This window comes from Salmo salar, chromosome 16, assembly GCF_965601325.2.
Source record: "Salmo salar chromosome 16, fSalSal1, whole genome shotgun sequence".
NCBI classification, from domain to species: Eukaryota; Metazoa; Chordata; class Actinopteri; order Salmoniformes; family Salmonidae; genus Salmo; species Salmo salar.
This window is the reverse complement of record NC_138306.1, coordinates 76,205,027-76,221,412: the sequence shown is the minus strand read 5'-3', so window position 1 is coordinate 76,221,412 and position 16,386 is coordinate 76,205,027. Positions and strand designations below refer to the sequence as shown.

General features: G+C 45.0%; 2 protein-coding genes across 8 annotated transcripts; one reads left to right on the top strand and one right to left on the bottom strand.

Moving 5' to 3' along the window:
- The first annotated feature begins 119 nt into the window (after positions 1 to 119).
- LOC106574681 (RCC1 and BTB domain-containing protein 1) lies at positions 120 to 15,959 on the top strand. Of its 7 annotated transcripts, none has more exons than XM_045697822.2 (15): positions 120 to 1,788; positions 1,880 to 1,949; positions 2,287 to 2,425; positions 7,839 to 8,073; positions 8,257 to 8,407; positions 8,555 to 8,721; positions 9,261 to 9,419; positions 9,561 to 9,668; positions 9,821 to 9,963; positions 11,910 to 11,987; positions 12,129 to 12,319; positions 12,507 to 12,633; positions 12,810 to 12,961; positions 13,089 to 13,219; positions 13,725 to 15,959. In XM_045697822.2, the coding sequence occupies exons 1-15, from the start codon at positions 1,600 to 1,602 to the stop codon at positions 13,863 to 13,865; spliced, it is 2,181 nt and encodes a 726-aa protein (XP_045553778.1). In that variant the 5' UTR covers positions 120 to 1,599; the 3' UTR covers positions 13,866 to 15,959. The 7 variants fall into 7 exon arrangements, with proteins under 7 accessions (XP_045553778.1, XP_045553777.1, XP_014006156.1 ...); XM_045697821.2 differs by having other exon boundaries at positions 12,126 to 12,319; XM_014150681.3 differs by lacking the exon at positions 1,880 to 1,949 and having other exon boundaries at positions 12,126 to 12,319.
- Positions 4,340 to 6,458, bottom strand: LOC106574683 (ADP-ribosylation factor-like protein 11). Its single transcript, XM_014150688.3, has one exon. It carries the CDS (start codon positions 5,043 to 5,045, stop codon positions 4,764 to 4,766), a length of 282 nt encoding a protein of 93 aa, XP_014006163.1. The 5' UTR covers positions 5,046 to 6,458; the 3' UTR covers positions 4,340 to 4,763.
- Positions 15,960 to 16,386: the final 427 nt, after the last annotated feature.

The following is a 16,386-nucleotide window of genomic DNA, read 5'->3' as shown; positions in this document are numbered from 1 at the left end:
TTTTTGAATTTTGGTAACTTTTGTTTATTTCACTAGGTAAACTGAGAACCATGGCAAATGCACACTGTTTATTTGGATCTCCATTTTGTTTTTGCAGAAGCAGCAGCTACTCTTCCTGGGGTCTACAAAACTGATAGGCAAGGACAGTCGCACAAATGTAAAATACCAGTGGTGGAAGAAGTACCCAATTGTCATACTTGAGTAAAAGTAAAGATACCTTAATAGAAAATGACAAGTGAAGTGAGTCACCCAGTAAAATAATACTTAAGTACATATAAAACCCATACTTTTAGACTTTTACTCAAGTATAAATCATTTCAAATTCCTTATATTAAGCAAACCACCATTTTTTTGTTTTTATTAATAGCCAGGGCACACTCCAATACTCAGACAATTTAGGAATGAAGCATTTGTTTAGTGAGTCGGTCAGATCATAGGCATTAGGGATGACTAGAGTTGTTCTCTTGATAAGTGTGGGAAAATGACAATTTTCTGTCCTGCTAAGCATTCAAAATGTAAACGGGTACTTTTGGGTGTCAGGATAAATGTATGGAGTAAAAAGTACATTATTTTCTTTAGGAATGTAGTGAAGTAAAAGTAGTCAATATGAATAGTGAAGTACAGATACCCAAAACTACTTAAGTACTTTACACCACTGTAAAATACGATATACAAACAATATAACAAGTTTGACTAGTCAAATATAGTATGCTTTATTTATACTATTGTCAATCGCTGTCCGAGGTCCTGATTCCTGACCCTCTCCTGGCTTGATCTACAATCGGCGTGGCAAAATGGTCGACTGACCGCGCTAACAATTTCGCAAAGGCGAAAGGCATGCGGCAGGCGAGATCAGGTGGGAACATTCTAGCCAATGAGCGCAGAGACCCGTGTGAACTGGCACAACCGATAAAAAAAAAATCGTCGCAATGTCACGTGCAGGACACTTAACTTAAGTATTATAAAACTTATATTTGATCAAATAAGCCTCACCTATCAAAATAGCAATTAACTTGTATCTTCACTAGATTCGACACTCATTGCTGCTCCCTCATACAAAACTCCTCACTTGGTCTGCTTTAACGCTTATTTTAACTCGGACATATTTTGGGAGGAGTCGACACTCGCTTCGCCTCTGTTTCACCAACTTCAGCTCCCCTTCATTTCTCTTAGGAGGGCTCACAAGTGTAGAGATTTATCCGACAGCCAATCATGTACTTCTCACAGCGTGACACTGTGGGGCAGGGGGAAGACGACTACGGAATCCATTTGGAACAAGACCATAGAGAATGATAGAGGCCTCTAAGTGGCCCAAAATATATATTAGGATGGGAAGTGCCATTGAGGGCTTCCACCATTGTAATGAAGTCAACTGGGGGGGACTTCCAACTTCATTGAATGATCCCGCCTGGTGACGGTTCAGCCAATCATGAAGAATAAAATGTACTACTTCAAAATTGAGATTGACAGCATCGGCAGGGCAGGCAGACGCTACAATGTCACAGACACAAAGATAAGTCCTCTATCTAGCTTTATGGACGAGACAATAGTTGCAAGTTCAGAGTATTTTGCATGGTTTGAGTCGAGTTTTCTGTGAAAATGGTATCGGCGGCGTTGAAAGATGCCCAATCTCTCTTTACTCCGGTGACGGTTTATTCTCTGCTGGCCTGCGCCGCTCAATTCGCCGTGGGATACATCCTCGCGCAGATATGGGGAAGAAAATGCTCTGGAACTGATAGATGGGTGCTCGTGTGGCTTTTCTACGACGCAATTGTTCACATTACCTTGGTGAGTGTGTGATGTGAGTGAGAAGGCGTTGTCAATATAGAAAGTTAATTTGCAGCTCTTATTTGACTCTTTCTACTGTTTGTTCATACAGGAAGGGCCCTTTGTTTACATGTCACTTGTTGGAACCGTGGCAACTTCAGACAATATTTTTGCTGAACTTTGTAAGTAGGCTACCTGTGCAATAAAAAAATAAAATAAAAATGATGATTTAAAAAAAAAAAAGAATTTATATTTAACTTTCATTTAACTTTTTTTTTATCATGCAAAATATAAATGAAATTAACAATGGTGCGTGTGTTTGAGATGTGCTTTGGAGCCTGGTTGTGGGGAGACATCTAGTGGACGTAGTATTAAAATGCTCACAAACGGAATAATATACAGGAATGGAATATCAATCACTGTTAGTGCTGGAGTAGAACAAAAACGCCCACCCTCTGGCCCTGGGGTCCCCCAGGAATCGATTGAGATACTGCTCTAACAGATATCCTGTCCATGTAGGGAAGGAGTATGGAAAGGCAGATGAGCGCTGGCTCCACTCTGACCCCACCATCGTCTCCCTGGAGCTGCTGACGGTGGTCCTGGACGGCATCCTGGCGCTGGTGCTTGTCTATGCCATCGTCAAGGACAAACACTACAGGTAGGAACACTGGTACTAAATATGCTTCATTGTCAGGCTTTTCTCATGCTTTATGCCATTAATTTCTATATTGGTACCATATTTCTTTATAGACAACACTAATTATTATATTCAGAATTGTCCCATTACACAAACAAGTGTTTACATGCCATTAGCATGTCACAATTTACATTTGTATAGTGTCTGTCTTCAGCATGTGATGTGCTGAATGACCTATTACCATATACATAGATGTAACGTGCATTTGGAAAGTATTCAGACCCCTTTTGTTACAGCCTTAATCTAAAATGTATTAAATACTGTTTTCCCCCCGATCTACAAACAATACCTATAATGACAAAGCGAAAACAGGTCAAACATTTTTTTTAACATTTATTAAATATAAAAAGATACCTTATTTACATAAGGATTTTTTGCTATAAGACTCGAAATTGAGCTCTGGGGGCATCCTGTTTCCATTGATCATCCTTGATGTTTCTACAACTTGATTGGAGTCCACCTGTGGTAAATTCAATAGATTGGACATGATTTGGAAAGGAACACACCTGTCTATGTCCCACAGTTGGCAGTGCATGTCAGAGCAAAAACCAAGCCGTGAGGTCGAAGGAATTGTCCGAAGAGCTCCGAAACAGGATTGTGCCAAGGGACAGATCTGGGGAAGGGTACCAAACATTTTCTGCAGGGTTGACGGAAGGTTGCCAAGAACACAGTGGCCTCCATCATTCTTAAATGGAAGAAGTTTGGAGCCACCAAGACTCTTCCTAGAGCTGGCCACCTGGCTAAACTGAGCAATCAGGGGAAAAGGGCCTTGGTCGGGGAAGTGACCAAGAACCCGATGGTCACTCTGACAGAGCTCCAGAGTTCCTCTGTGGAGATGGGAGAACCTTCCAGAAGGACAACCATCTCTTCAGCACTCCTCCAATCAGGCCTTTATGGTAAAGTAGCCAGACGGAAGCCACTCCTCAGTAAATGGCACATGGCAGCCCGCTTGGAGTATGTCAAAAGACACCTAAAGACAATCAGACCATGAGAAACAAGATTTTCTGGTCTGATGAAATCAAGATTGAAATCTTTGGCCTGAATGCCAAGCGTCACGTCTGGAGGAAACCTGGCACCATCCCTATGGTGAGGTATGGTGGCAGCATCATGCTGTGGGGATGTTTTACAGCGGTGGGGACTGGGAGACTAGTCAGGATCGAGGGAAAGATGAACGGAGCAAAGTACAGAGAGATCCTTGATGAAAAAAAGGACTGGGGCAACCACCCTAAGCACACAGCCAAGACAACACAGGTGTGGCTTCAAGACAAGTCTCTGGATTTCCTTGCGAGGCCCAGCCAGAGCACGGACTTGAACCCGATCGAACATCTCTGGAGAGTCCTGAAAATAGCTGTACAGTGACGCTCCCCATCCAACCTGACAGATCCTGAGAGGATCTGCAGAAAAGAATGGGAGAAACTCCCCAAAAACAGGTGTGCCAAGCTTGTAGCATATCAAACACGGTTAACGTGTGTTTTTAGCTTGTCTTGTTGTTGCACAGTCTGGCCCCCCGGGTGAATAGTTCTCCATGTTTGTTTTCAGGCACTTTGTCCAGATCACGTTGTGTGTGTGTGAGTTGTACGGAGGCTGGATGACCTTCTGCCCAGACTGGCTGGCAGGCAGCCCCAACCTCAACACAGACCACTGGCTCTACTTATGGATCTACCTGGTCTTCTTCAATGGGGTGTGGGTGGTGGTGCCTGGACTGCTGCTGTGGCAATCATGGCTGTCACTCAAACGACTTCACCCCTCCTACCAAGCCCCGAAGAAGCGGAAATAGACATTATTTTGTATATGCTAATGCCTATTATGTACGCCCACTACACCGAAAAGCCTGGCTACACACAAATAATGCCATTTAGCAGACAGACATTTACATTAGGTTTAGCATGTTTTATTAGTTTATCATTAATATAAAGTTATGTATCTGCAAACAAAATATTAGTTTCCCTAGCCATCTTTCCCCACATCTCCACAGGGTAACAATACTCTCCAGTCTCCCTTAGCAGGCACATTTAACTGCTGTGATGTTAAGTGTTAAATCTCAACCATGTTGATAGCACAATCAAAATGCCCAAATATGGATCCTGCGCTTAGTTCATCATTGGATTGAGAATCCTGGCTCTTCCACAATCATTGTTCCGTTATAATCTGCATTTCAAATGGCACCCTATTCCCTTTATAGTGCACTACTTCTGAGGTACTTTCATATTGTTCTAGTTTTAGGTAGTGCACTATAGTGTCAGTATCTCCGACTTGGCAAGTGTCTCACACAGTGATATCTCCACTGACGTGTCTCCTCTCAGCTCTTCTTGATGAGTTTGGCCACAGAGAGGAAGGCTTGCTGGAGCCCCATTCCCTTCAGGCCGCTGCATGCCTGGATCTGCCAGGCTCGGTCTTTGTAGCTGGGCAGCTCCAGCTGGTTGGACACCTCTCTGATGTTCATGGTGTTGGGGAGGTCCTTCTTGTTAGCCAGCACCATCAGAGGTATTCCCTTCATGTTGTCGTCGGACGGGACATTCTTCAGAGCCTTCTGAGCGTCCCCTATACTGGCCCGGTCACTACTGTCCACCACGAATACCATAGCCTTACAGCCCTCCAGGTAGTACCTGCCAATTATAGAACTAGGGTAGTGTCTAGCTAATGATATTGCAATTTTAGCAAGTCATTAGTTGAGGATAAAAGGTTATTCTATTCCAGTACTCTACCAACCTGATCATGGGACCGGAGACAGAATGTGCATTTATTTGTTCTAGACTTGAACTGTCACACCTGATTAAACTACACTGAACAAAAATATAAACTGTGTTGGTCCAATGTTTCATGAGCTGAAATATAAGATCCCATACATTTTCCATACACACAAAAAGCCTAATCTCAAATTTTGTGCACAAATTTGTTTACATTCCTGTTAGTGAGCATTTCTTCTTTGCCAAGATAATCCATCCAGCTGACAGGTGTGGCGTATCAAGAAGCTGATTAAACAGCATGATCATTACACAGGTGCACCTTGTGCTGGGGACAATAGGGCCCCTAAAATGTGCAGTTATCACAACATTCCACAGATGTCAAGTTGAGGGAGCATGAAATTGGCATGCTAACTGCATAAATGTCCACCAGAGCTGTTGCCAGAGTTTTGAACGTTCATTTCTCTACCATAAGCTGCCTCCAACGTCATTTTAGAGAAATTGCGTCCAACTGGCCTCACAACCGCAGACCACGTATAATCCCGCCAGCCCAGGACCTCCACATCCGGCTTCACCTGCGGGATCGTCTGAGACCAGCCACCCAGACAGTAGATGAAACTGTCTGTAATAAAGCCCTTTTGTGCAGGGAAAAAAATATTCTGATTGGCTGGGCCTGGCTCCCCAGTGGATGGGCCTATGCCCTCGCAGGCCCACACCCCTGCCTAGTCATGTGAAATCCATAGACTAGGGCCTATTTAATTAAATTGACTGATTTACTGTGACTCAGTAAAATTGTTATTTGTTGTTTATATTTTTTGTTCAGTCTAATAACAGGCATTATGATTAGTGGAATGAGATGCGTTCGAAAATAGTAATAGAATAGCACAGGTCAAGGCCGTTTTCTTGTTCAGATCCAGGGTCACCACGTTGAAGCCCACGGTGGGGGAAGTATCCAACCCTGTCTTGAGCCTGAAGAGCAGGGTGGACTTCCCAGATGAGCCCAGGCCCATCAGAACAACCGTGGGCGTCCTCTTGATGTCCCTCTTGGATAGAAGCAGCCCCATGACAGACACACTTGGCTAGGCAAAGCAGGGTCTGAGGTAGAAGGTAAAGAGGAAGTACGGCAGTCCCACCTCTGCTTCTGAACAATGTTGGTTTGTTGGGTCTTCCTCGGTAGTCTCTGATTTGCATCAACAAAAGGAGATTCGGTGATATGTGCAACCAGTGGCTCTTCTCGATTTAAATTGTTTTTGTATTTTTGTCTGGGAGTAAGCGTCAGGTGTGCTCACTTGCTGCTGCCCTCCGGTGACTAGAGACTCACTCAACGTGAATAAAACTGAGTTTGAGTTTCAGAATATAAACATGGTCACATGAGAACCAGTCTTTTCACATTCTTCTTTTAGAGGCTGTACCAACAGGCTTTCTCAGTTTCTCTATACTCTAAAAGCATCCTCCCTCATTGCGCAGATCTAGGGTTTGATTGGTGAAAGCAGTGGGGTAATTATTACCGCAAGGGAGGAAAGTATGTTTTTTTAATATTTTAATTGGGCCTATGTTTTTTTATTGTTATTTTTAAACACCAGAGGGCTGAAAACTGTTATTCTTAATTCCCATTTCTTGCGTTAGGAGTTGGCAAGAGAACAATAGACTGGCACCCAGGCTAGGCGTATGTGTCCTAAAATCTTCTCAACCGTGGACTCTGTCCGCTGGTGACCTAAACCAAGCGCACCTTCTTTTAGCCCATGACGTCAGAGTGTGTCCATCTGGACCAATGATCTGGACTGGGGCTCGAGCGCAATACTATCGCTAAACTCAAAGCTGCTGCCTGGTACATTTGGCGTCCTTAAATCAGCGACGACAACAACGAAGTGACAGCTTTATTCTGGTAATCGTGCTTTCAAATCATATTTACTTGAGGTAGGTTTATTAATAGTCGAGCGGTTAAATGTGTCTTTCTTGTTTCTCTCCTTAGTTTTCTTGATGATATGGAGCGATGCTTTAGGTACAGTAACGTTACAGCTTGCTAGCTATTAGTCAGCGCTGAATCTAGCCAGCTAGGTGCTGGGCTAGCTTGCTTTGTAGATAGCCAACGAACTGTAAACAGCAAAGGGAGACTGCCATGGGTGCAGCCTTCAACGTAGTACATCGCTAGCTTGACCAGTCACTGTTAGGTGACCGTTACCATGTCGCAAGCTAGTTTGCTACCTGGCAGAAGGTAAGCTAACTACTGTTAGCCAGCTAGGAGGCTAATGGATGCCGCATCTGTTGTGGCTGAGATTCACGATTGTAATCCCAATGGTCAACAGAGTGCCTGGCCAGAGATGCGTTGGCTCTGCAGTACTTACGTAGTTAGCTAACGTTACCTAGCTAGTCATCCAATTATTTAACCAACTGTATGGGACAGTTAAAAGATCTGGATGGGAACGTTTGCCAAATAAAGAATCCATTCCATCTGCATGTTGTCTGTATGGCCCAATACTATTTAAAACCATGTCGATATCATCGTGAGCATCCAGAGATGGCATTATAAAGTCCTGAAGTCATGTCTAACTTACTGCACAAGCCTTTGAGAAATTATTAACATATATTTATGAATACCTTCATTGAAACCAGGGTGCCTCACCACTGAGGTTTAGACTAAGACACAGTGTTTTGTACGTGTCTGTCTTTTGATGGTTGTCTTGTAACAGTGTTAGCGGGGACAGTGGTGGCCTCACAGCCCCTGCTTCTCCCTCCCCTGTGCCACCCGTCCTGACCCCGACCCCCCCACCGCGGAGAGCCAGAGTGAGGTACCAAGCCATGGTGGACGTGGGGAAGTGGCCCCTCTTCACCCTGCTGGGGGCTCAGGAGGTCTCCCGCATCAGGCAGGCCTGTGTCTTCGGAACCTCAGCCAACGAAGCCATCTACATCACCCAGGACGATGAGGTGAGACTGGGGGTGTCTCGATTGTATAGAATAACTTTATAGTTTTTATGTAGTGCAGAAGTCTCTGGAAAGCAGTGGAAATGGTTACTGGGTGGAGTTTCTTGGTTAAATAAATATAATTACATGTAGTGGCATCCTCTCCCTGCCTTCTCCTCTTCATCTTTGTCGCTGATCTCCCTGTAGGTGTTTGTGTTTGGGCTGAACTGCAGTAACTGTCTGGGGACAGGAGACAGTCAGAGCACCATGGTCCCTAAGAAACTAGACTTCCTCCGAGGCAAGAAGGTGGTCAGTCTCAGCTATGGCAGTGGACCACACGTCTTACTGGCCACAGAAGGTATGCTGTCCACTTGCCGTACCTGTTTTTACCACCACCAAATGGCTACGTTGACATGTTACTAGAACTTTACCAAAAGCCAGTACAATTGTCATAGTGCAGCTTACTTAAATAGCTCTGTGTTACTTTGGTGTGTTTGTCTCCCAGGGGGAGAGTTGTTTGCCTGGGGGCACAATGGATACAGCCAGCTGGGCAACGGGACCACCAATCAGGGGGTGTCACCCATCCTGGTTTCAACCAACCTGCAGAACAAGAAAATAACACAAGTGGCCTGTGGGTCCCATCACTCTCTGGCCCTGACACACGATGGAGAGGTGAGGGGATAGGAGAGGGGAAATGCTTGTTTAAGTCCTTTTACATGCACTTGTAACCCTGAAATAAGCCTGTTTCAAGATGTCAGCACCTTAATGCTACTGCTACAGTGCTACTGCTAGGTACATAATGTTCAAGAGAATAAAAACACTGTTGGTGAACATGAGTGGAGTATTGGTGGAGGTCGTGTGTAGCCTGTCAGTGTGTGGAGTGGACCAGGGCTGATCAGTGGTCACTTGTCTTGGCTGTCTGTCTCTTTAAGTGGTTTATGTTTGTCCCAGCAGCAGGTTAGGAAGGTATTATCTCAGTTCACTGTGTCCAGGCGGGCTGCATCTAACCCAGGCCCACTGGCCTGGTCTCACACACGATTGAAGAGTTGATGTAGAAATGACTAATGATTTCCAAAAGTAGCCCTAAATATTTATCTTGGATGTTTTGAAGTATGTTACTCAGCACTGTAAAGGGATAGTTACAGCATTACCTAATATCATGGTTACCTAGGATCACTGGTCACGAGGTGTGATATGATTGTATCTGCTAGGTGTTTGCGTGGGGTTACAACAACTGTGGCCAGGTGGGTTCAGGTGCCACAGCCAACCAGCCAACCCCCCGCAGGGTGACCAACTGCCTGCAGGGTAAAGTGGTGATGGGCATCGCCTGTGGACAGACCTCCTCTATGGCCGTGCTCGACAACGGGGAGGTGAGAGACCAAGCCCTTGGGAGGGATGGGTTTATATTGGATCGTTCCCTCCGGTCCAGTGAAAGTCAAAGCAAAATGTTATATAGCAGCATATACATAAAGGAAGATATTGCTGACTACCGTGGCCTGTGTGTGTCGCAGGTGTTTGGCTGGGGCTACAACGGGAATGGCCAGCTGGGAGTGGGCAACAACGGTAACCAGCTGACCCCCTGTCGCCTGGCAGCCCTCCAGGGTCTCTGTGTACTACAGGTAAGACTGGACACTAGTGTACACTACTACCACCTGTATGTCTCTGTCTGAATCGTCTACTTCAACTCAAACTAATACGAAACAGAATTGAGCCCAGAGCCTTGTTTCTGTCCACTCCCACTGTGTAAAACCCTTAAGGACTTGTCTTCCAGATCGCGTCAGGCTACGCCCACTCCCTGGCTCTAACAGACGAGGGCCTGCTGTATGCCTGGGGGGCGAACACCTACGGACAGCTGGGTACTGGCAACAAGAGCAACCAGCTCAGTCCTGTACACATCATGGCTGAGAAGGAGAGGTAAGGGAGAGAACACATTCACAGGATTGAGATGTAGCTCTGGTGGCTGCTACCGCCCACTAAAAGCCCCAGTTGATACTGTCATCTTTCAGAGACCCATGGTTAGTTCTCTTTTCTCTTCGTCTTCTCTGTTGTATTCCATCCAGTGTGGGTCCATACGGTAACACTGCATAGTCCAAACATTGGCTCACACACCAGATCTGGAATAATCTGTCTCTGAGTTTACATTGTCCCTGTCACAATGAAGCAAAACTATAATAGAGGGGAGAGAGGGGGCCATTATGTTGTGGGCTGGAGTACAAATGGTTTTGACACTTGACAAGCATTAACTTTTCACTGAAAACATGCAAACCAGTTATTGGGATTTAATTCGGAATAGATCGTGGACATTTGTCATGTTCATTTCTATCTCTGAACGTTGTGTAACATGTCATAACACTCTTGAATGAGCCTCAGGTTGGCCTTGAGATCAAGCTACAAGACAGAGGGCACAATAAAACCAACAACCTTCTGTGTCCATGGAATACGGTCATGGCTAGACAGGATACAGTTTGTCAAATTGACGTCAAAAGTATAATATTTTAGCTAACCCTAACCTAATACTCCTAACCTGCTACGTTAATTCTTCTAACCTGCTACGAAAAATCGATTCTGACATAAGCTACACTACATGACCAAAAGTATGTGGACACCTTCTCATCGAACATCTCATTCCAAAATCATGGGCATTAATATGGAGTTGGTCCCCCCTTGCTGCTATAACAGCCTCCACTCTTCTGGGAAGGCTTTCCACTAGATGTTGGAACATTGCTGCGGGGACTTGCTTCCATTCAGCCACAAGAGCATTAGTGAGGTCGGGCACTAATGTTGGCCGATTAGACCTGGCTCGCAGTCTGCGTTCCAATTCATCCCAAAGGTGTTCGATGGGGTTGAGGTCAGGGCTCTGTGCAGGCCAGTCAAGTTCCTCCACACCGATCTCGGCAAACCAATTCTGTATGGAACTTGCTTTGTGCATGGGGGCATTGTCATGCTGAAACAGGAAAGAGCCTTTCACAAAGTTGGAAGCACAGAATGGTCTAGAATGTCATTGTATGCTGTAGTGTTAAGATTTCCCTTCACTGGAACTAAGGGGCCTAGCCCCAACCATGAAAAACAGCTCCAGACCATTATTCCTCCACTAAACTTTACAGTTGACACTAACCATTGGGGCAGGTAGCTTTCTCCTGGCATCCGCCAAACCCAGATTCATCCACCTGACTGCCAGATGGTGAAGCATGATTCATCACTCCAGAGAACGCGTTTCCGCTGCTCCAGAGTCTAATGAAGCTCTAGCTGACGCTTGGCATTGCGCATGGTGGTCTTAGGCTTGTGTGTGGCTGTTCGGCCATGGAAAACCATTTCATGAAGCTCCTGATGAACAGTTTTTGTGCTGATGCTTCCAGGGGCAGTTTGGAACTCGGTAGTGAGTGTTGCAACTGAGGACAGATGATTTTTATGCACTTGGCAATCCCGCTCTGTGAGCTTGTGTGGCCTACCACTTTGCGGCTGAGCCGCTGTTGCTCCTAGACATTTCCACTTCACAATAATAACAGCACTTGCAGTTGACTTTGGCAGCTCAAGCAGTGCAGAAATTTGACGAACTGACTTGTTGGAAAGGTGGCGTCCTATGACAGTGCCGAGGTTGAAAGTCACGGAGCTCTTCCATAAGTCCATTCTACAGCCAATGTTTGTCTATGGAGATTGCGTGGCTGTGTGCTCGATTTTTACACACCTGTCAGCAATGGGTGTGGCTGAAATGGCCAAATCCACTAATTCGAAGGGGTGTCCACATACTTTAGTACATATAGTGTATATCCCATCTAGTTAAGTTCATGGAACACCAGCGACTTCAGCAGTGTCCTGTCATTCTTCCTTCTCTCTTTGTGTTTCCTGTCTTCGTCTTAAAGGGGAGAGGGAGAGTGGCCCGCCGTAGGCAGCAAAAGAACAAGGGAAAACACTGAAGAGGCGTGGCACAGAGAGACAGAGTAGGGAGACGTGTAAAGAAACAATGCACTCAAGAATCACAGAATTTCTTATAGCGGTCAAAAGACACAGGAGAGTACCGTTACTTGGTAGAGTGTGTGTAACTCACTCCCCCCCCCCCCCCCCCCCCCCCCCCCCAGCAGGATAGTGGAGATCGCGGCGTGCCACTCCACACACACATCTGCCTGTAAGACCCAGAGCGGCCAGGTGTACATGTGGGGCCAGTGTAGGGGTCAGTCCATCGTGCTGCCACACCTCACACACTTCTCCTGCACTGACGACGTCTTCGCCTGCTTCGCTACGCCGTCTGTCATGTGGAGGCTACTCTCCATGGGTGAGTTAATTTAATCCTTTATTAAATGGTTTTTAAAGGTGCAGTATGTAACTTGGTTGTAGTGGGGTTTTTTCTTTTTCTGATCTCTAAGTAGGAGGTACCCCTAACCAATGGTCTAGGATAACCCTCTCTCACTCACACACACACACACCATGATTCCCATCTAAGGCGTTGTGTTCTGTCGTAGAGCATGATGACTTCCTGACTGTGGCCCAGTCTCTGAGGAAAGAGTTCGACAGCCCTGAGACGGCCGACCTCAAGTTCAGCTTGGACGGGAAATACATCCACGTACACAAGGCCGTGCTCAAGATCCGGTATGTGAATGTTTGTAAAAAAAATATATTTTTAAACTGCTGAAGCAAGCGCACACATTTTCTTTAAATGTAGCTTTTCTAGTTTTAGCCTTTCCAATAGGACCAAGCAGGTACATATAAACCTGTCTATAGACATAACACGACAACATAACAGTGTCCATCATTGTTTCTGTCAGGTGTGAACACTTCCGCTCCATGTTCCAGTCCCACTGGACAGAGGACATGAAGGAGGTGATTGAGATCGACCAGTTCTCCTACCCCGTCTACCGCTCCTTCTTGGAGTTCCTCTACACTGACAATGTAGACCTGCCCCCAGAGGACGCCATCGGTGAGTTGGACTGAACCAGGAATCCTATTTAGGATCATACGGGGCCCCAGACTCAAAACAAATGACTTTGAGTTAAAGTCCACCCATAGGAAAGCCGCTGTGTGTACAAACTGTGTCTCTGTTTCAGGCCTGTTGGACCTGGCCACATCGTACTGTGAGAACCGTCTGAAACGTCTGTGTCAACACATCATCAAGAGAGGCATCACCGTGGAGAACGCCTTCTCTCTGCTCTCTGCCGCCGTGCGATACGACGCTGAGGTGAGACACACTGTGACAGAGTGTCACTAATAAGGGTTAACCACTCAGATGCTTACTGGTTACCACAAGCTTCTTGAGGCTGCCTTATACGAGAGACGTTAGCCATGTCATTATGGACATATTAGTCAGATGACCTCGTATACCATCTTATACCTATTTAGGTACTGTATACCAGGGGTAGGGAACTAGATTCAGCCGCGGGCCGATTTGACGCGTCGGGGTGCTGGAACATAATTATAATAAGTTGTACTCTACAAATTGGATACAACTAAGCCCCAAAATAGATTTTATTTGCAAATAACAAAGATACCTTGATTAGCTTACGTTAAACTGTTTTTTGTTTTTTGAATTCCTGGTGACTTTACAGTATTTTCTGACCCAAAACTAAGGGGGCCCCAAAATAATCAATTGGGGGCCGGTTTTGGCCCGCAGGCCGCTTGTTGCTGACCTGCTGTATACTGTACCCGTGTTCATACTGTGACTGGATGTGATCGCTCCCCTGTAGGACCTGGAGGAGTTCTGCTTCAAGTTCTGTGTGAACCACCTGACAGAGGTGACACAGACTGCAGCCTTCTGGCAGATCGATGGCAACATGCTCAAAGAGTTCATCTGCAGAGCCAGCCGCTGTGGGGCCTTCAAAAACTGACTGACCACTAACCAGCCCCGAAGGAAGGAAGGACGAGGAAAGGGCTAGCATGAACTGGTTTGGCTTGACACTACTTGGCCATGGTAGAAAGGACAAAGAAAGAAATGGTATGAACATGGAAACGGCTAGCTTGAACCGGATCTCTAAATTGCCATATTATTAATCCATTGAGACAATGTCTGGTGAGGTCATCTGGTGAGGTCATCTGGTGACTATGGCTCACCTCCAGTTACACAGCCAAAGAAGCCAAAGCGAGTCCCTGCCTATGCACCTAATATTCCACGTGGACAGGTGACACTGTGGGGAGGAAGTTCCTTTACCAGTCAAAACAGTGACATCAGAGTTCATTGTCTGTCACTGCATGTTTACAAACCTGCTAAATGGCATCAGACTGCTCGTTTAGCGTCAGTTTAATTGGAGGACCATAGATCTAGCTTAAGATGGACACTGTTACATGTCTGACAATGTAGCTGGCCAGAAATATATTTTACAGGGTTTATGGTTCAGAGCCTGTGGATGTTTTTGAGGAAATGACAGTTTCAATATGAATTGTTAATATGCTGTGTACTGACAAAGTAGAGCAGAGCCTGTGGATGTTTTGAGGAAATGACAGTTTCAATATGAATTGTTAATATGCTGTGTACTGACAAAGTAGAGCGGGCGCCTTGTCATTTATTCATTCAGGCACATTCATTCTCGAGATTTGAAATTAACATGGTGATGCAATTCAACAATGAGCAGGAAGTTGGTTTTCAACTCTTCAGTTCTTTTACCAGACAGAAAACAACAAAACATTTGGACCATATAGAATTTGTTACTGTGTGAACTTTTTTTATTCTTACAAAAATAGATATCTACATTTTTTACTATTACTTATTGCATTCCTTTGGTTGAGATTACCCCCACCCCCCCACCCAAGCATTTTCAATCATTCTGCTGCTTTGGTTGAGATTACCCCCCACCCAAGCATTTCCAGTCATTCTGCTGCTTTGGTTGAGACTACCCCCCACCCAAGCATTTTCAATCATTCTGCTGCTTTGGTTGAGATTACCCCCACCCCCCCCACCCAAGCATTTCCAATCATTCTGCTGCTTTGGTTGAGATTACCCCCACCCAAGCATTTCCAATCATTCTGCTGCTTTGGTTGAGATTACCCCCCACCCCCCACCCAAGCATTTTCAATCATTCTGCTGCTTTGGTTGAGATTACCCCCCACCCCCCACCCAAGCATTTTCAATCATTCTGCTGCTTTGGTTGAGATTACCCCCCACCCAAGCATTTTCAATCATTCTGCTGCTTTGGTTGAGATTACCCCCCACCCAAGCATTTTCAATCATTCTGCTGCTTTGGTTGAGATTACCCCCCACCCAAACATTTTCAATCATTCTGCTGCTTTGGTTGAGATTACCCCCCACCCAAGCATTTTCAATCATTCTGCTGCTTTGGTTGAGATTACCCCCCACCCAAGCATTTTCAATCATTCTGCTGCTTTGGTTGAGATTACCCCCCCACCCAAGCATTTTCAATCATTCTGCTGCTTTGGTTGAGATTACCCCCCCCCACCCAAGCATTTTCAATCATTCTGCTGCTTTGGTTGAGATTACCCCCACCCCCCACCCAAGCATTTCCAATCATTCTGCTGCTTTGGTTGAGATTACCCCCCACCCCCCACCCAAGCATTTCTAATCATTCTGCTGCTTTGGTTGAGATTACCCCCCACCCCCCACCCAAGCATTTCTAATCATTCTGCTGCTTTGGTTGAGATTACCCCCCACCCCCCACCCAAGCATTTCCAATCATTCTGCTGCTTTGAATATTGTTTTAATGGTTTAACGTTCATTACTACATTCTAATTTACTTTGAAGCGAGTGTTTGTACTGAAATTTAAATTCAACGCATTGTATTCTTTGATTATTTTTTCAGAAATATTTTGTTGCGCATGTTTATTTTTGCAATTACATTTCTTTTGAAATATTTACAATTATTTAGGATGGAAATAGTTGCTATTGGTGCCACAATTCTCAACATGTTTATTAACTTGCAAGTCATGAGAAGCAACCACTTTGAAATAAACAACTACATTCTTGTACACAATGCTGGATGATGCTTTAGAAATGACTTTATATGTCCTTGTTTTGAACATTCATTCATATGTGCAACGACAGATAATTACAAACATGTCCTTATGCTGCCATCTAGAGGCCATCACATACATTTTCTAATCCTAGAGACACTAGCCTAATGAAAACCATTCTTTATTATAAACTGGGTGGGTCGAGCCCTGAATGCTGGTCTTTATTTACAAATATATATATTTCACCTTTATTTAACCAGGTAGGCCAGTTGAGAACAAGTTCTCATTTACAACTGCGACCTGACCAAGATAAAGCAAAGCAGTGCGACAAAAAACAAGAGTTACACATGGGATAAACAAAAGTACAGTCAATAACACAATAGAAAAATCTAAATACATTGTGTGCAAATGAAGTAAGGAGGTATGGCAATAAATAGGCCAATAGTA